General features: G+C 41.1%; 2 protein-coding genes across 2 annotated transcripts in view; both read left to right on the top strand.

Moving 5' to 3' along the window:
• The window catches only part of znf609b (zinc finger protein 609b), an 84633-nt gene extending 77809 nt beyond the window's left edge, over window positions 1-6824 (top strand). Inside the window, exons 6-8 of the mRNA XM_069656010.1 lie at window positions 54-423; window positions 1536-1916; window positions 3625-6824. Of these exons, the coding sequence (XP_069512111.1) occupies window positions 54-423; window positions 1536-1916; window positions 3625-3668 (795 nt within the window). The 3' untranslated portion in view covers window positions 3669-6824. The remainder of the gene's footprint in view (window positions 1-53; window positions 424-1535; window positions 1917-3624) is intronic.
• Window positions 6825-9127: 2303 nt separating this feature from the next.
• Window positions 9128-13819, top strand: part of gramd2aa (GRAM domain containing 2Aa) — a 32215-nt gene continuing 27523 nt past the window's right edge. Inside the window, exon 1 of the mRNA XM_069662721.1 lies at window positions 9128-9267. Coding sequence (XP_069518822.1) covers window positions 9128-9267 — 140 coding nt within the window. The remainder of the gene's footprint in view (window positions 9268-13819) is intronic.

Genomic DNA, 13819 nt, shown 5'->3' with positions numbered 1-13819 from the left:
TAAATAGGTAGATGATGATTTGTGCTGACTGAAGCATTCTCTCTTGCCTTTAGCAGTACCCTGAAAGCCAGAAGCCCCAAGTAGAGGATGAACACCAGCAACAACAACCTCGATGGAAAGACGAAAGGGACAGAGAACGAGAACGCGATCGAAAATTGAAGGATGACAGGCCCAGACCCAAGGACAGTCAAAGTGGGCCAAAGGAGGATTGCAAAGACGGTGGTGATCCCAGGATTACTTCCGAGGACCACCGGGCAATGAGCAAAGACTCTCGTTCTAACCCACACATGCAGTTCTCATCACCACTAGCACAGCATCAAGGCTACATGCCCTATATGCATGGTTACCCCTATGGACAAGGTTATGACCCCAACCACCCTGGATACAGGGGCATGCCCTCGGTCATGATGCAGAATTACCCAGGTATGACTTTGGATTAACGTGAATTTTATGTATATTTTAGGAGTTTTGAAGTCCTAGTCCTATCTATGCAGTATGAAAAACAATACAATTCAATTTTCCAATTTACTTGTGGCTTGCGGGTTCAATTGTTAATTTAGTTGAATTTATCAGTGCTTCCATCAATTACCTTTGGTACAGTGCATGCTAGACTAAAATGAGCAGGGATTAAAAAATGGCGGTTAAGCGGCTGTCCCTGCCCCCATTTAAGTGTATGATGGCTGTTAAAAACGATTGCAAGGCAGCATTTTCAACAGAGCTTCAAACTGTCTATCCAGTCTAAATATTAGTCTGTTGGATCTCAGAGGGGATTCGTGTTCAACTCTCATGTAATTTTCAGCAATGTTTGTGTTGTTTTGCGAGGTATTGTGGTAGTGATTGAAACATTTGAAAAACAGCATGAAGTAATGATTTTTGTTGGGGACAGAACACGGCATGGTGGTGATCTGCAAGTAAGATAGGTCAAGTCAATCTTGGATTGATTTTGTTTGACGTATGTTTTTTTAAAGTGTTTCTGAAAAGGTTTATTATACGTATGTTTAAATGGCCTTTACTATTATAACAACAACAGACGTTTTAATCCACAGACCCTGGAGGGTCAGATGTATGTAGCCCAAAGGATATAGAGTGCTTGTGTAGAGTTTTATTTACGCCAACGTGGCTGGTAATTTACAAATGGATGCGGTAATGGTACTTTTGATGGCTTGCATACAAAATCCATGTTGGCACATTAGAGAAAAACACTGGTCTGACTTTACTTTGTGAATACAATGAAAACTCCACATTTTCCAGCTGGGCCCAGTGTGTTCAACCACATTGCAATATTTGCTGTTTTTCATACTAAAATGATCCTCGTACAGGACTGTTTAACTCTCAGTATCTGGGTATAGACATCAGATGATGTGACATTCTGTCCAGATGTCAATGCGCTGGTTGTTAACCTCTAAAATCAATTATGTTAACTTTTAACCTTGATATATTTGAGCATTAATGACGAATGAGTTACCATTAGCTGTCACATTTGTATACAAAATAGGCCTTTAATTGAACCCATCAATTCTGTTCGTGACTTTCAGGTTCGTACCTACCTGGAGGTTATCCGTTTTCCCCGTACGGCAGTAAAATGGCCGGAGGAGAGGAAGGCAGTGACAAATCTCGCGTTAGCCCCACTGTCTCCAAAACAGCAACGGACTCCAAAGCTCTGGACATCCTGCATCAGCACGCCAGCCAATACAAGAGCAAATCCCCCACAGTGGGTGACAAGCCACCTCATGACAGGGAACGGGAGCAGGACAGAGGAGCCGGTGGAGATAGAGATAGGGAAAGGGAGCGCGAGAGGGAAAGAGAAAGAGATGTGGACCGACCACGATCCTCACCCTCCCAACGCATCATGCCCTCGCACCACCACCTGGGATACCCGCTGCTCTCAGGGCAATACGACCTGTCCTACGCTACAGGTCAGTCAGTCCTCACTACTCCCATGTCTGCTGTAATACATTTTATTCTAGAGATGTTCTGATACCAGTTTTTCCTTCCCGATACTAATTCCGATACGTGTGCTTGAGTATCAGCCGATACCAAGTACCCCTCTGATACCATTGCAAAACAAATATATGATATTGGTGGAAAAAGACAACATTTTTTGACAAGCATTAAACTCTCCTTTAGCACCACACTTTTTGTTTGTTATCGTCACATGATAATTTACTTGAAACCATTTCTGGGAGGGGCGGGGGGGGGGTTAATAAGTCATGGTATCGGGTTGGTGCATTGACTTCCGTACTTGTGGATACTCGCTATCGGCAGTATTCAAGGCGGATATTAGTATTGGTGTTGGAACAACTCCATTTATTATTGGTCTTATATACATAATAATAAGGTACTATACATGCAAAGTAGATTAAAACCAGTTACTTAATTAAAATAGGGCCCACAGTCCAGATTACTTTATGTAAGATTTATGTAATTATGGCAGATCAGCAATCAGCAAAATTCAGACTATAAATAGGCAATATCACTGATAGTCATACATTTTCCAACTCGCCATAGGTCTCTCCTCATCAGCTATTGTTGCCAGCCAACAAGCAGCAACCCCCTCCCTCTACCCACCACCGCGGAGGTGAGAACGGTAAGACCCCCTTAGTCGGAGAGACACTCAAAAGACCAAACACAATTCTAGACACATCAGTAATCCGAGAGCCGTGCTCATGCAGGTGGCAAACATTGTGCTGTAGAAGATATGTAGGTAAAGAGTTATGTGTGCTGGCACAGATGTCCTGTGAAAATAAAAACCTTTTGTTTCTTTGTTCTCGGTTTATGTGATTCGAAGTGAAAAGAACACCCTGCTCTACTCTGTCCTTACAATATTTATGCTGTAGACTCAGAGACGGCAACCTGTAAAGACGGCAAATCCTGGCCAAATAAAGCTTTTTCTTCTCTGCTGCAATCGAGTACAATATGCAGTGCAGCATTTAGCCCCTCGGCTCAGCCATCCTAAGTAGGTCCTGTGAGGACAAGTGGATCAGAGTGTTGATAATAGAGACATGGAGAGAGCCCGCCAAGATACAAAGCCTGAGCAGACTGCACTGACATCTAGTGGTAGCTCTTTTAAATTGCAGCAAAGTAATTAGATTCAGTTGTCAGTTTTTTGGATACAACTAGCTGAAAGTAATATAGTTTAGTAGAAGAGTCCTGCAGTAAATCCGACCTTAGTGAAGCTTATATTTCTATGTTTTAACTGTTGATAGGAAGTAAGGTAGAAACAATGACTATTATATTAGACTGCATTACTGTCTTTCAAGTACCGGTAGGTTTACCTAATATACTGGCAAATGATGATAGTATTAATGTACAACCAGAGGTCGAAAGAGAACAAAATCCTTTTCTTTCTACAAAATATCTGCTGCATTACAATTTAAAGTCCATTACTTAAGCTTTTACTTATGTAGACGTACAAAAAGTGCTTAAAGAGTATCTGAATTATGCCAAAAATTACAAATACTGATACCTTAGACTTAAGTAGGGCCCTTGAGTTAATACTACATTAAACCACAGCTTGGCAGATGAAGCATTACATGAGAATTTCCTGAACCCATTTCCTTTTGTTTCTGCATGTTATATAAAATCACAAGTCGTGACTGAGTCATTCCTTTCTATCTCTCACAGGGAAACCTGACCGCCACACCTCAACCCTGCAAAGATTCATGTGACTGGCTCACATGTGAAGAGAATCTCCCGGGTGTTACCTTTTTAGACATCAGTTGAATGGTGTTTCTATCTTTACTTTCAATTTTTCTGCCCCCGAGGCGAGGCAGATTGTCCTCTTTTTTCCCCCCTCCCTCTCCTCGTAAGTGACCCCAAATTTCCCCCAAAACCTCGGACTGTAACAGGACTGGTTCAGGTTCAAAGCCATCACTCTGCCTCATCACGCAGAGCAAACACCGACCCGCTGGTTATCTAGTCTTTGCACTGTCAACAAATACAATGCAAAAAGAGACTATTGGACTGCCAGAACAGCTTCTTTTCTTGTTTTTTTTTTTCTTTGACTGCATTGTTTTTTGTCACACGCAGAAAGAAATTGGCAGGGGACGATGGGGAGTGAGGTGGCTGATGGGAAAGGGGAGTCAAACTAAATTAAAGACTGAAAAGAAAAAGTGAATCATATTGATATGATTTAAACTCTACGTCTTTGGCTTCTCGTACGCCGTGAAACAACAGTATATCCTAAACTTGACAAACGTTTGGCTATATTTCGTGGGGAGAGGGAATATGGCAACAGCTGCTTTCTTCAGAGACTTAAAAGAGCCTGAGACTGAAGTTTTTTTTTTTCATCTTCCATCGTCATTGCTGATTCCCATCCTCTTTGAACCCTCACTTCTCCTTTCAGGGATGATGTCGTCATGTTTTTTTGCGAAGGGACCGCGCACACCTCAATGGAGAATAAACACTATATTCATGTTTTCTTTTCTCAGTAATGCTTCATATCATTGTGTTCATCCTTGAATGTGTCTGACGCTGGTGTTAGTCCCGTTTGTCCTCACAATGAAAGGGTCACATCTGTCACGGTGAAGCCACATTAGCAAGCAATGAATTCACAGGGCATTGTCATCACTGCATTCGGCCATTTGTGCGTTTTTTTGGGGGGGTTTTACTGTAAGAGTGTGCTTTGTTCAGCTCGTCAGGTTTGTTTTACTGTAAACAATGTGAAATTTCACTCAACTTGTGCATTTTCCTGCTGTAATATAGACTTTAAGCCTTCTTTTATGTGCATAAATGTTTATATTTATCCCAGCACGCCACTCTTTAAAAACTGTTAAATAGCTTTCGGCCCTCACAGTGTAAAACATTAATGCTGCAGAGTCCCTCAACGTCTCGCCGTGCTGCTTATTATTTGCCCAAGCTTCGGTTATCTTGCCGCAAAGTTTTATTTTATTTACCTGACCTCTAATTTTTCACCACATCACAAGCTTGGATCACATCGCCTTTCATCCCAGCATGCAGTTTGCAATCAGACCTCTGAATCTCTGTCAACGTCTCAGATCTTCTCCAGCAATTCAATGGCAACTCAAGTGAAAACAAAATGGTAAATGAGTCTAATTTAAAGGCTCTTCTTCGCCATCAAAGCTAACATTTCTCTTGGTGCTTTGCTTGCTTGTGTGGCTTCACCATAACACACCTGGGACAGCTGTTAGCATTTCTTATTTTTGTTAGTTTTTTCCAGCAGGTAGCTTAGGATCAGTCGTTTAAAATCAGCTTTGTTCAGTCGCTGCTCGTGCTTCAAGATCAACCACTGGCACATTAAAACATTAAGAGCATGAAATGACCCAAAAAATCTTTCAGCTGTTACAAACATGAGCCAATCAGATGCAGACAATGATCTTAAATTAAAAGGAAGGCATGAGCCAGTGAACAGCTCGGAGCAAAAGCTAATATGGTCAAATGAGTGAAATGGGGCCTCGATCATTCAGACGACACAAACGGGACGCAGTCCAATCAGCATGTTGCTGAAGGCTTTTATTGTGGAGCTCAAACTGGTGACACAACTGTAAATTCAGTCTTTTAATGTACGCGAAAAGCGGCGGACAACACGGCCTCTTCTACCAGACGACCCTCTCGGCTTCAAATTAAACTTCTGTTATACCTCAGGGGTTGTGAGTGAAATTCTCTCCAGATGTTGTCTGCATTGATTTTAGAGGGCTGTGACAGAGAAGCACGTTTTCTGCTGTGAGCTGGATGTGCTGAAGACGTTCAAACACAGATGACAAATTGGATCAGGCAGGACGGGGAGTTACTAAAGGTTTTACGCAGCCACAGTGCTGCTGTGGGCTGTGAACAGTCTTTATGGTCCTCTGAAGCATTACAATGAGAGTAGAATATTGACCATGTTGTCATTAAATTTTATTGATCTGGGGTTTTACAATCACTTTAAATGTTCCCATTGTTGTAGTTCTTTCTCATTTATCACTGCTCGTGTTCAACTCCATAAGACACCAGTAAATCTAACACTCAGTGAAGTTGGTTTGTAGCTGTTTGTTTAGATACACGACTCATGAAGCTCTTCGAGAGGTTTTCAGACATTCCCAGTAAATAAGTTGCCAGTGTCTCGGCCCACAGAAGTTTGCAAGATGGAATATGTTTTGATTTTTAGCGCATTTTAAAGAAGAATGGCTCACATGAATAAGCTGAATGTGGTGGTGTTTGACTTGTACTTAATCTGTAAGGGTAATCTAGGCAGCTGTGATGTTGTCATTAAAGTCAGTGGGTTTTAGTACCAGCAGACTGCATACAGTACATATAGTTTTATCAGACAATGGTTGTGACAAGTGCATTTGTTCTCTCTCTCTTTCTGAGGGTAGTAATGTTATCTCAGTAGTAAGCAAAGCCCAGTGAAAATCCTATATACTAAAGTGTATGAAAAGCCAGAAAAGTAATGTTTGCTATCAACATATTGGAAAGTGCTTGGCTCTTGTATTTTGCAGGACTGTATTTGTTTCATGGTGAAGAGTATATTTATTGGCCAGCAGTTGTCTCAATTGGTGCCTAGTTGAACATTCTTCTGTGAAAACACGGAGACACTTGCTCGTTTGTCTTTTCCCAACCCACCTACTGTAACACAAACACCCCCACCCGCCCTGCACCTCCCGCCCTCCCAAAAAAGAGCACCAGTCCTGGTGCTTGCAAGGATGTTTACAATGTCTTCATTTTCTTTCTGTGTGAGAAAATTCAGAACTCTTCACCCTCTCCTCCTCCTCTCTCCCGCCCTTCAGGAGTTTGTGTAAAGTGTACATTACCATGGTTCTTTTTTATACAATACTCTGTAACTTGCCTTTGTAAATTTGGGCTGGAAAAAAATAAATCTTTTTATGAGACAATCTGTCCCGGGAACTGCTCAATGGCTTCTACTCCATCAAGATAATTATATTGTTAAATGATGCCGGCGGCTAAGACTTTCAGAATGTCTTTGCATGTTTCAAAGTAATGTTCAGCAACCTTAAACAGGAAGGGAATAAAGTCTGAGTCGTCACTGAACAATGATTTTACTTTAAAGAGTTGAAGGGTTTTTGAGGTTTGTACCTGATATTTTACACAGGAAAATATACTTGAATTCATAAGTGATCCTTAAAAATGCTTCATTCACGACATGATCTGATGTTTAATCTACACGATCACTCATGAAAGCCTTGAAATATTTGATATAAAATGATTACTGCTGTCATTTGTCTCCTGGTGTATCACAACCGCAAAGGGCAATGAGATTTTGTGACATGGGCACGAAATGAAAACGGGGTGTTTTCCCTCCTAAATCTGGTGTAAAACGGTCATCTTGATGGCAACCATAACACGAAAACCTTTCTTTTTCCGCAATTGCATTTATGGTATGAAATTACATGTTATGATAAATGCCCTGAGAGTCTTGAAAAGGTTTTTATTTACGTTGAAAGTGCTTTAATTTTACTCTTAAACTGCTTAAACAACTCTGAACTTAAAAAGAACGTTTTGCAAACTTCAGCAAGTCGACCCTTAAATGAGTCTTGGTCATTAAAACCATTTAAGTTTCTCGTCTAAAGTCACCTGAAGTCCAATGTTGCTTTTTAATTATTGAATAGATTTCCTTGAGAAGTCGGACAGATGACGCAACACTCGAGTATAGAAACTGCACTGTGGCATCTGGCCACAGGAGAGCAGTGTCTGAAGAGGCCACAGCCCGTCTCAGCTGGATCAAATGTCACATTTCAGCCTGTTTGACTGCTGACTTACCGGCTGTACCAATATACACGTTATTCAATACCATGTGTATTCCGATGTTGCTGGTAAGGACACACGTGTGCATCTTTGGTCAAATGTTTGACGGTTTCTGTTTCGGGCAGTGTGTCCTTCTGAAATGATCAATGAGTATGAAAAATGAGTTCAGCCTATTGCTTCTTCGGTGTGCAGGATGATGTATTAGTGGAGGCTGTTCTCACCTTAAAGGTGCCCTGTGGAGTTTTCTTGTAAGCAGACATGTCTTATACTTACACTAAGTATATCCTTAAAGTCTAACAAATGTATTTCCTCCATTACAAAACATCTGTGTTTTACATTCCTTTAACTTTTCTGTATTTATTCTTACATTGCAGCACATTTTGTCCTAGCACAGCCGCCTGAAGATCATTGGAAAATAATGACTCCAGTATTAGGACAGTGTAACTGTGAGTCCTTGTACATGTGCACGATGTGCAAGATAAACATTACCGCTACCGAGTGCTACTCCAGGTCAAAAACTCCACAGGGACCCTTTTAAATTTGAAATTAACACCTGCTCATTCCATCGAGTCATTCAGAGATTTTGGATTTATCAAGTGAAGAAAAGGAGCAGATGTTGTTTTAAGAATTTATATGTTGATGTTTTTTGTCAATGTGCATTTGGAAAGAGCCCATCGGACAAATTATTATTCAAAGCAGAGTAGTTTCATGACTCCGGGGGGCACTTTCAGTCTGTAATCATGTAAAAACGCTGATGATTTGCATCTTTTAAGTAAAGCTTTGCTTCCTTTCCAACTTTTTAAACTATTATATTGAATATCTTTGAATTTTGGACTGTTTATGAGACAAAGTATGCAAATTCAAGGTCTCCTTTTGAAGAGCAAAAAGGAACGATTACTGTAATAGATGAAAAACAGAAAGATCTTGCATCAGTGAGTTCAACCAGCTGTCACCCGTTCACTCTCATCCCTTAATGTCCACTAAGTTAAAACTTTATCTACGTCCGATGGTGCTGTTACATCCACTTCCATCAGTCAGAGGGGATATTTTTAACTGCCCCTAATGCTCCTGAACCGAGAGTCCGCTCTGTGCATTAACATAATGCAACATCAGTGACAGGGAGTGATTACGCTGGGGATGATTTTGTTGAGTGTAAATGTGAAATCTGATTATCCTCCATGCTCTCGGCTCGTCAGGGGGGGGAGGAGGGCCGGAGAGAGAGAGAGAGAGAGAACGAGGTTGGCTGGAGGAGAGATTCAGAGGGAAGGAGGGGTTAAGAAAGCAAAGTGCTGAGCTGATGGCTTTTCCACACAGCAGCTGGCTGGCATCACGACAGGACGGGCCTCGCGCAGGAAGGATACCTTGAGGACGGCTCTCGTTTCTCCGCCTGCTGCAGGACGCTGAGGGTGACTTCCAGGAGGTGTTCATGGGATGCACTATCTACGCAGCCAGCCCTAAGGCCCTGCCCGCCGACGAGGCCTCCGGCCCGGACAGATACTACCAGCTGCCCCACTACCGCCTCCCTCATGGTAACTGCAGTCAGAGGATAGCAGCCAGCAGAGCCAGGTCAGTGAACGCCACACAGGAAGTACACTGAAGGTCTGGCACACCTGTCCTTACTGACAAGGTGAATCCAGATCAAAGTTATTAATGTTCTAAGAGCCCTTATTCCACCTGAGCCAATCGCAGCGGAGGAGAGGGAGAGAGGGAGACTTGTCAGAGAGGATGAAAGCCGTTAGGAAGTCAAGTTTGAGTTTGCAGAGTCAGTGCTTTGCTGCTGGGTATCAAATGGATATGCAGAGGGGGGATGCCAAATAAACACTTTGAAAAAATCAAACGACACCCTGAGAGAGCACAGGGCTCTTTAATATATGAAAGTGCAACCACTTTATGTGACTGGATTTATTCTTTAAACTTAAAGAGTTCATTTAAGGGGGGGTTAACCGGGGGGGCCTGGACTCTCTTTAATACACACAGCTGATGCTTGAATTCTTATCACTGTGTACTGTGAAAGGAAGGACTCTGAGTTCTCATTCTGTACATAGTAGTGCAGCTGGATTTCTGTTTTGTTTTTTTATCAATATTTGTTCAGTCTATAATGTTTGCATGTATTTTGTACTGCTTGGACTGTGGTCAAACACACCAAGTGGATTCCTGTAGGCCTACTTGGTACTTACACTTGAGAATAACAATTCTCTGCTGCTTTATACTTCTTCTCTGTTAAATTTCAGAGGGAAATATTGCCCTTTTTACTTTACTTAATCTATATGAAAGCTTCAGTTACTTGTCACGTCCACAGTTTACTAAATAAAAATGGAGAAACTGGCATAATAAATTGAGATATTACTTTGTTCTTACTTTAATACACTTTTAAGTATATATAATTTACAATATCCCCGTTTTAAAGTACTTAACACCTATTTTTAAAAAATCCAAATATGCATACAACCACTTAAAAACAAGTTCCTGCTGTAGGTAGCCATGATGTCATTATTAACAATCAAACTACAGATTCCCATGAAGTTATTTCTTCCAGTCCTACAGATGTAATTTATCAGAAGTCGTTAGGTTATTCTCGGACTCTGTGGGAAGAAAATAGCCGCTGTTTAATCCCCTGGCAGACTGTGTAAACAGCCCACACTGGGCTATAGGTAAGCTCAACCCACCTCCCACAAGACACACTTCTGAGGAGGTCACAGCTCCGTCAACACCGCTCTCCGCTTTAGCTTTACCGGTTTGTGCCGAACTAAAATTACTTTATTAAGCAGTTTTTGTGGATAAATACCGTTAAATAAGTCGACCGAGAAATGCAGAACACACCGGAGGAGTTTCTCGGAGCTACAAGGCGACAAACCGGCGGAGAAAGTCGCGGCAGTTGGTGAGCTACAGGTAGGAACCGTTAATCGTTATGCTAGCGAGAGGAAGAGGGGAGCTTCCGGCGAGGATTACAAAATAAAAGAACAAGCGCGTTATTCACTATTATGGGCACGATACCTGGAGAGGAATAACATTCACTTTTTATCATTGGCTATTAATATATGTTAATATGTTAAAGCAATAAAAAATATTTGGCATGATTTTGGCTCATTCTTAAAATCAAAACAGAGAGTGCTGTGGATTTCTCCCTGTAACCTTTCTAATTTGGTGAGTTATATCAGTGAATTATTAGTCAATATGAATCACTCTTACCCTTTGTCCTGCAACGTCGACTCCATATGTGGTACAAAAGAGAGTATTTCTCTTTTGGCTATTATTTTGAAGAATCGCTTCTGGTCCAAATCTAAACCTGTCATCCGTTGACAAACACGACACTGTTTCTGCTTTTGATATTAAAAACGCAGCGTTTATTCAAAAAGCTGGGTGTATAGACATACAAATGCCAGGAATAATGTAAATTTAGCCATGAAAGTAGTCTTTTCAAGTGAAAAATGTAAATAAAATATGTTCGCTTTGGCTTTTTCATATTTACATATATTTTACATTTTTATTTACATATATATTACATCTACTATAGCTTATATCAGTCTGTGACGTTAGGCTACTTAAACTTGTGCTATAGGGCCTGCTGCTTCATCAAAGAAATAACATTGACAAAGGCTTATGTTTGGTGTCTTTATGGGACAAAACTATTGATTTTATGTTCCTCCCTGAACTCCATGAAATCTCATTTACAGCCTATTTCACACTTAACTGTGATATTAAACAGTCTTCAATAAGAAGATCATTTGGAGGCTTGTGCTTGCTTGAAGAGGACTTGTGTCATCAAGGGTTGTTTTGAGATGCTTGCACAATGGGGAGGTTATTTCAGGAGGTCTCAAGCAGTGCAGGGTGCAGAGTCCAAAGGCTGTGCTTCTGTTGGAGCTACATAGACCGTCTTTGTCTAGTTTATGTCAGCAATACATTTAAAAAAGTTCCAGAAACAATCGGCATAAGAGATTAAAAAGAAAGTCAGAATGATGCCAAAACGTATTTCCTATAAACACGCTCTTGTTTCTACTTAAGTTTTAACCCAAGCACATACAAAAAATCTCTCTTGTGTACTGCTCCTTAGGCCGCAGACAACTTTAATTTTCTGTAATAAGAAGGCAAAACCACCGTCAGCTTTTCAGACAAATTAAACTTTCCTCCTACACACCCACTGTAAACAAAGCAGACCATGTTGCTTACAGAGCTGAGTGCCTGCCGTCTTGCTTTGCATTCTCCTTAAAGTGTGTAGGCTTGACAGGCTTGTCCAAAAAATGTGTACATGACAAAAAAGTTTCTTATTGTTTGTCTAGCTGGTTTATTTGCTTGCAGTAACTGGCCAATGGCAAAGAAGCCGCTGGCTGTTGGTGACCTCTCCTGAGTTAATTAAGACTCAGTTGTTGTGAGTGTGAGTGAGCATGTTTTAAGGGGTTGCTTAAGTACAGGAAGTGTAGGTGTGTGTCACACTTATAACTGATGTTGAACAACTAACCTCAAAAATGACTTTGGATTGTGAAAGTGGAATTTTGAACTATATGTATAGAACGGCATGGCAGGCAGAGAGAGCGCATGCGATTCCTCAGCAACAATCCTGGCGGCTTGCAGCAACCTTAACAAGATTACTTACTTTATTGGATTGGAGGATGTCTTGTGACAGCACAAAATGTTTGTCTCCCGAGACACTGAGGACATGAAGGAGGAGGACATCTAACAAGTTAGAGCAGAGCAGGACGGAGGTTCAAAGGGCCGTGGAGGAAGTTCATTTCTAGTTATTAAATATACTTACCTTGTTACTTGTTTATTTTGGAAAACAGTGCGTTCATATTGTGTCCCACTGGGTCACACATGTGTGTACTGACTTGGAAAAACGCAGTGTGACTATAAAGCCAATATAAAACATGTTCCAGCAGTGACTTTAAGCTGTTTAGATGATCTGCTGCTGAAACATCAATGAACATTTTCTCCATTTAGATAAAGTGAGGCTTTGACCATCAGATAACTGCAGCTACCCACCTTAAGATTTTCCACCTTCTAATTTTTCCCCTCCGCTTCTGCAACACTGGCTCCTTGTCGCAGCTCTTTGGTGCAGGAGAACTGCTCCTTTATACCTCCCAGCTAAATGCAAAACCTACAAACAAACTTCAAGTCTTCAAGGCTATGTTACCAACAGGCAAAACCCATAACTAGTATATTCGTAACTTAGTCTAGAATATGGGAATATGCAACACTAAAGGAGAATATCAGAGAACACAAGGCGGGTCTTGCTTTTGTTGAGGTCCCGTCCTTAAGTCTGGTATAGGTGTCCTGTGGGTTGGATATTGTAGAAAGCAAGACTTAACAAAATATAATCCAAAGTTTTGCAGAATCATTTAATCCTGGTGTTCTTTTCTGGCGATAGCGATGAATAAGACAATGTCTTCACTCATAGAACCGGAGTTACTTTTGTAACTTCCAGATCAAATTTCCAAGGAGGAAGCAGTGTTATATGCTGAGCAGTTTTGTGACTTGACGCTTTAGTATAAAATTTGTAAGTCAGGTGTTTGTGCATTAAGAGGAAGCATGGTATTTTTTGCAACAGCATGTTATTGAGAATTTCACTCCTTATTTGACTAAGAAACCTGTCAGTGTGGAGTCGCCTGTCTCCGCTGTGCTCTCCCAGCCAACAGGAACAATAAACCAAAATAACAGTTAGGAGCACAGACATCACACACTGACAGAGGGAGTCACAGGTTGGGCTGCTGCTGAGACAAAATGTATTGTATTATTATTTATTTTATTATTATTTGTTCTGTAGTTTCGGAAACCTGCACAGACTAAATAAGACTCAAAAACACCTTTTCCTCTCACGGTAATATAATTACAATGTTTATCCCAAAGCTGTGTCAATGACATGACCAGGTCTCGTATGTGTTTTATAAGGTTTTTCAGACTGTTGAATGAAGTAACAAAAGAGCCATTGAGAGTTGTGTCCCATTAGACACAGTGGAGACAGTGTGGTGTCAGAAATTCTCAGCTGTCAGGTAGAGGGTCGTAAAAGTGTTTTTACCTTCGCCTCAACTAAAAATAAGGTGACAAACTGTCCACGTTTTCATGCAAGTTTCACATCTCTGCAAGCTGGAAGTAGACCGTGAGCTACATGAAAGGCAATAATATA

Source organism: Semicossyphus pulcher, unplaced genomic scaffold, assembly GCF_022749685.1.
Source record: "Semicossyphus pulcher isolate SPU_LCO1_2020_fin unplaced genomic scaffold, fSemPul1.0.p SCAF_1, whole genome shotgun sequence".
Classification (NCBI taxonomy): domain Eukaryota; kingdom Metazoa; phylum Chordata; class Actinopteri; order Labriformes; family Labridae; genus Semicossyphus; species Semicossyphus pulcher.
Note: the sequence above shows the minus strand (reverse complement) of the source record. Positions and strands in the feature narration are given on the sequence as shown.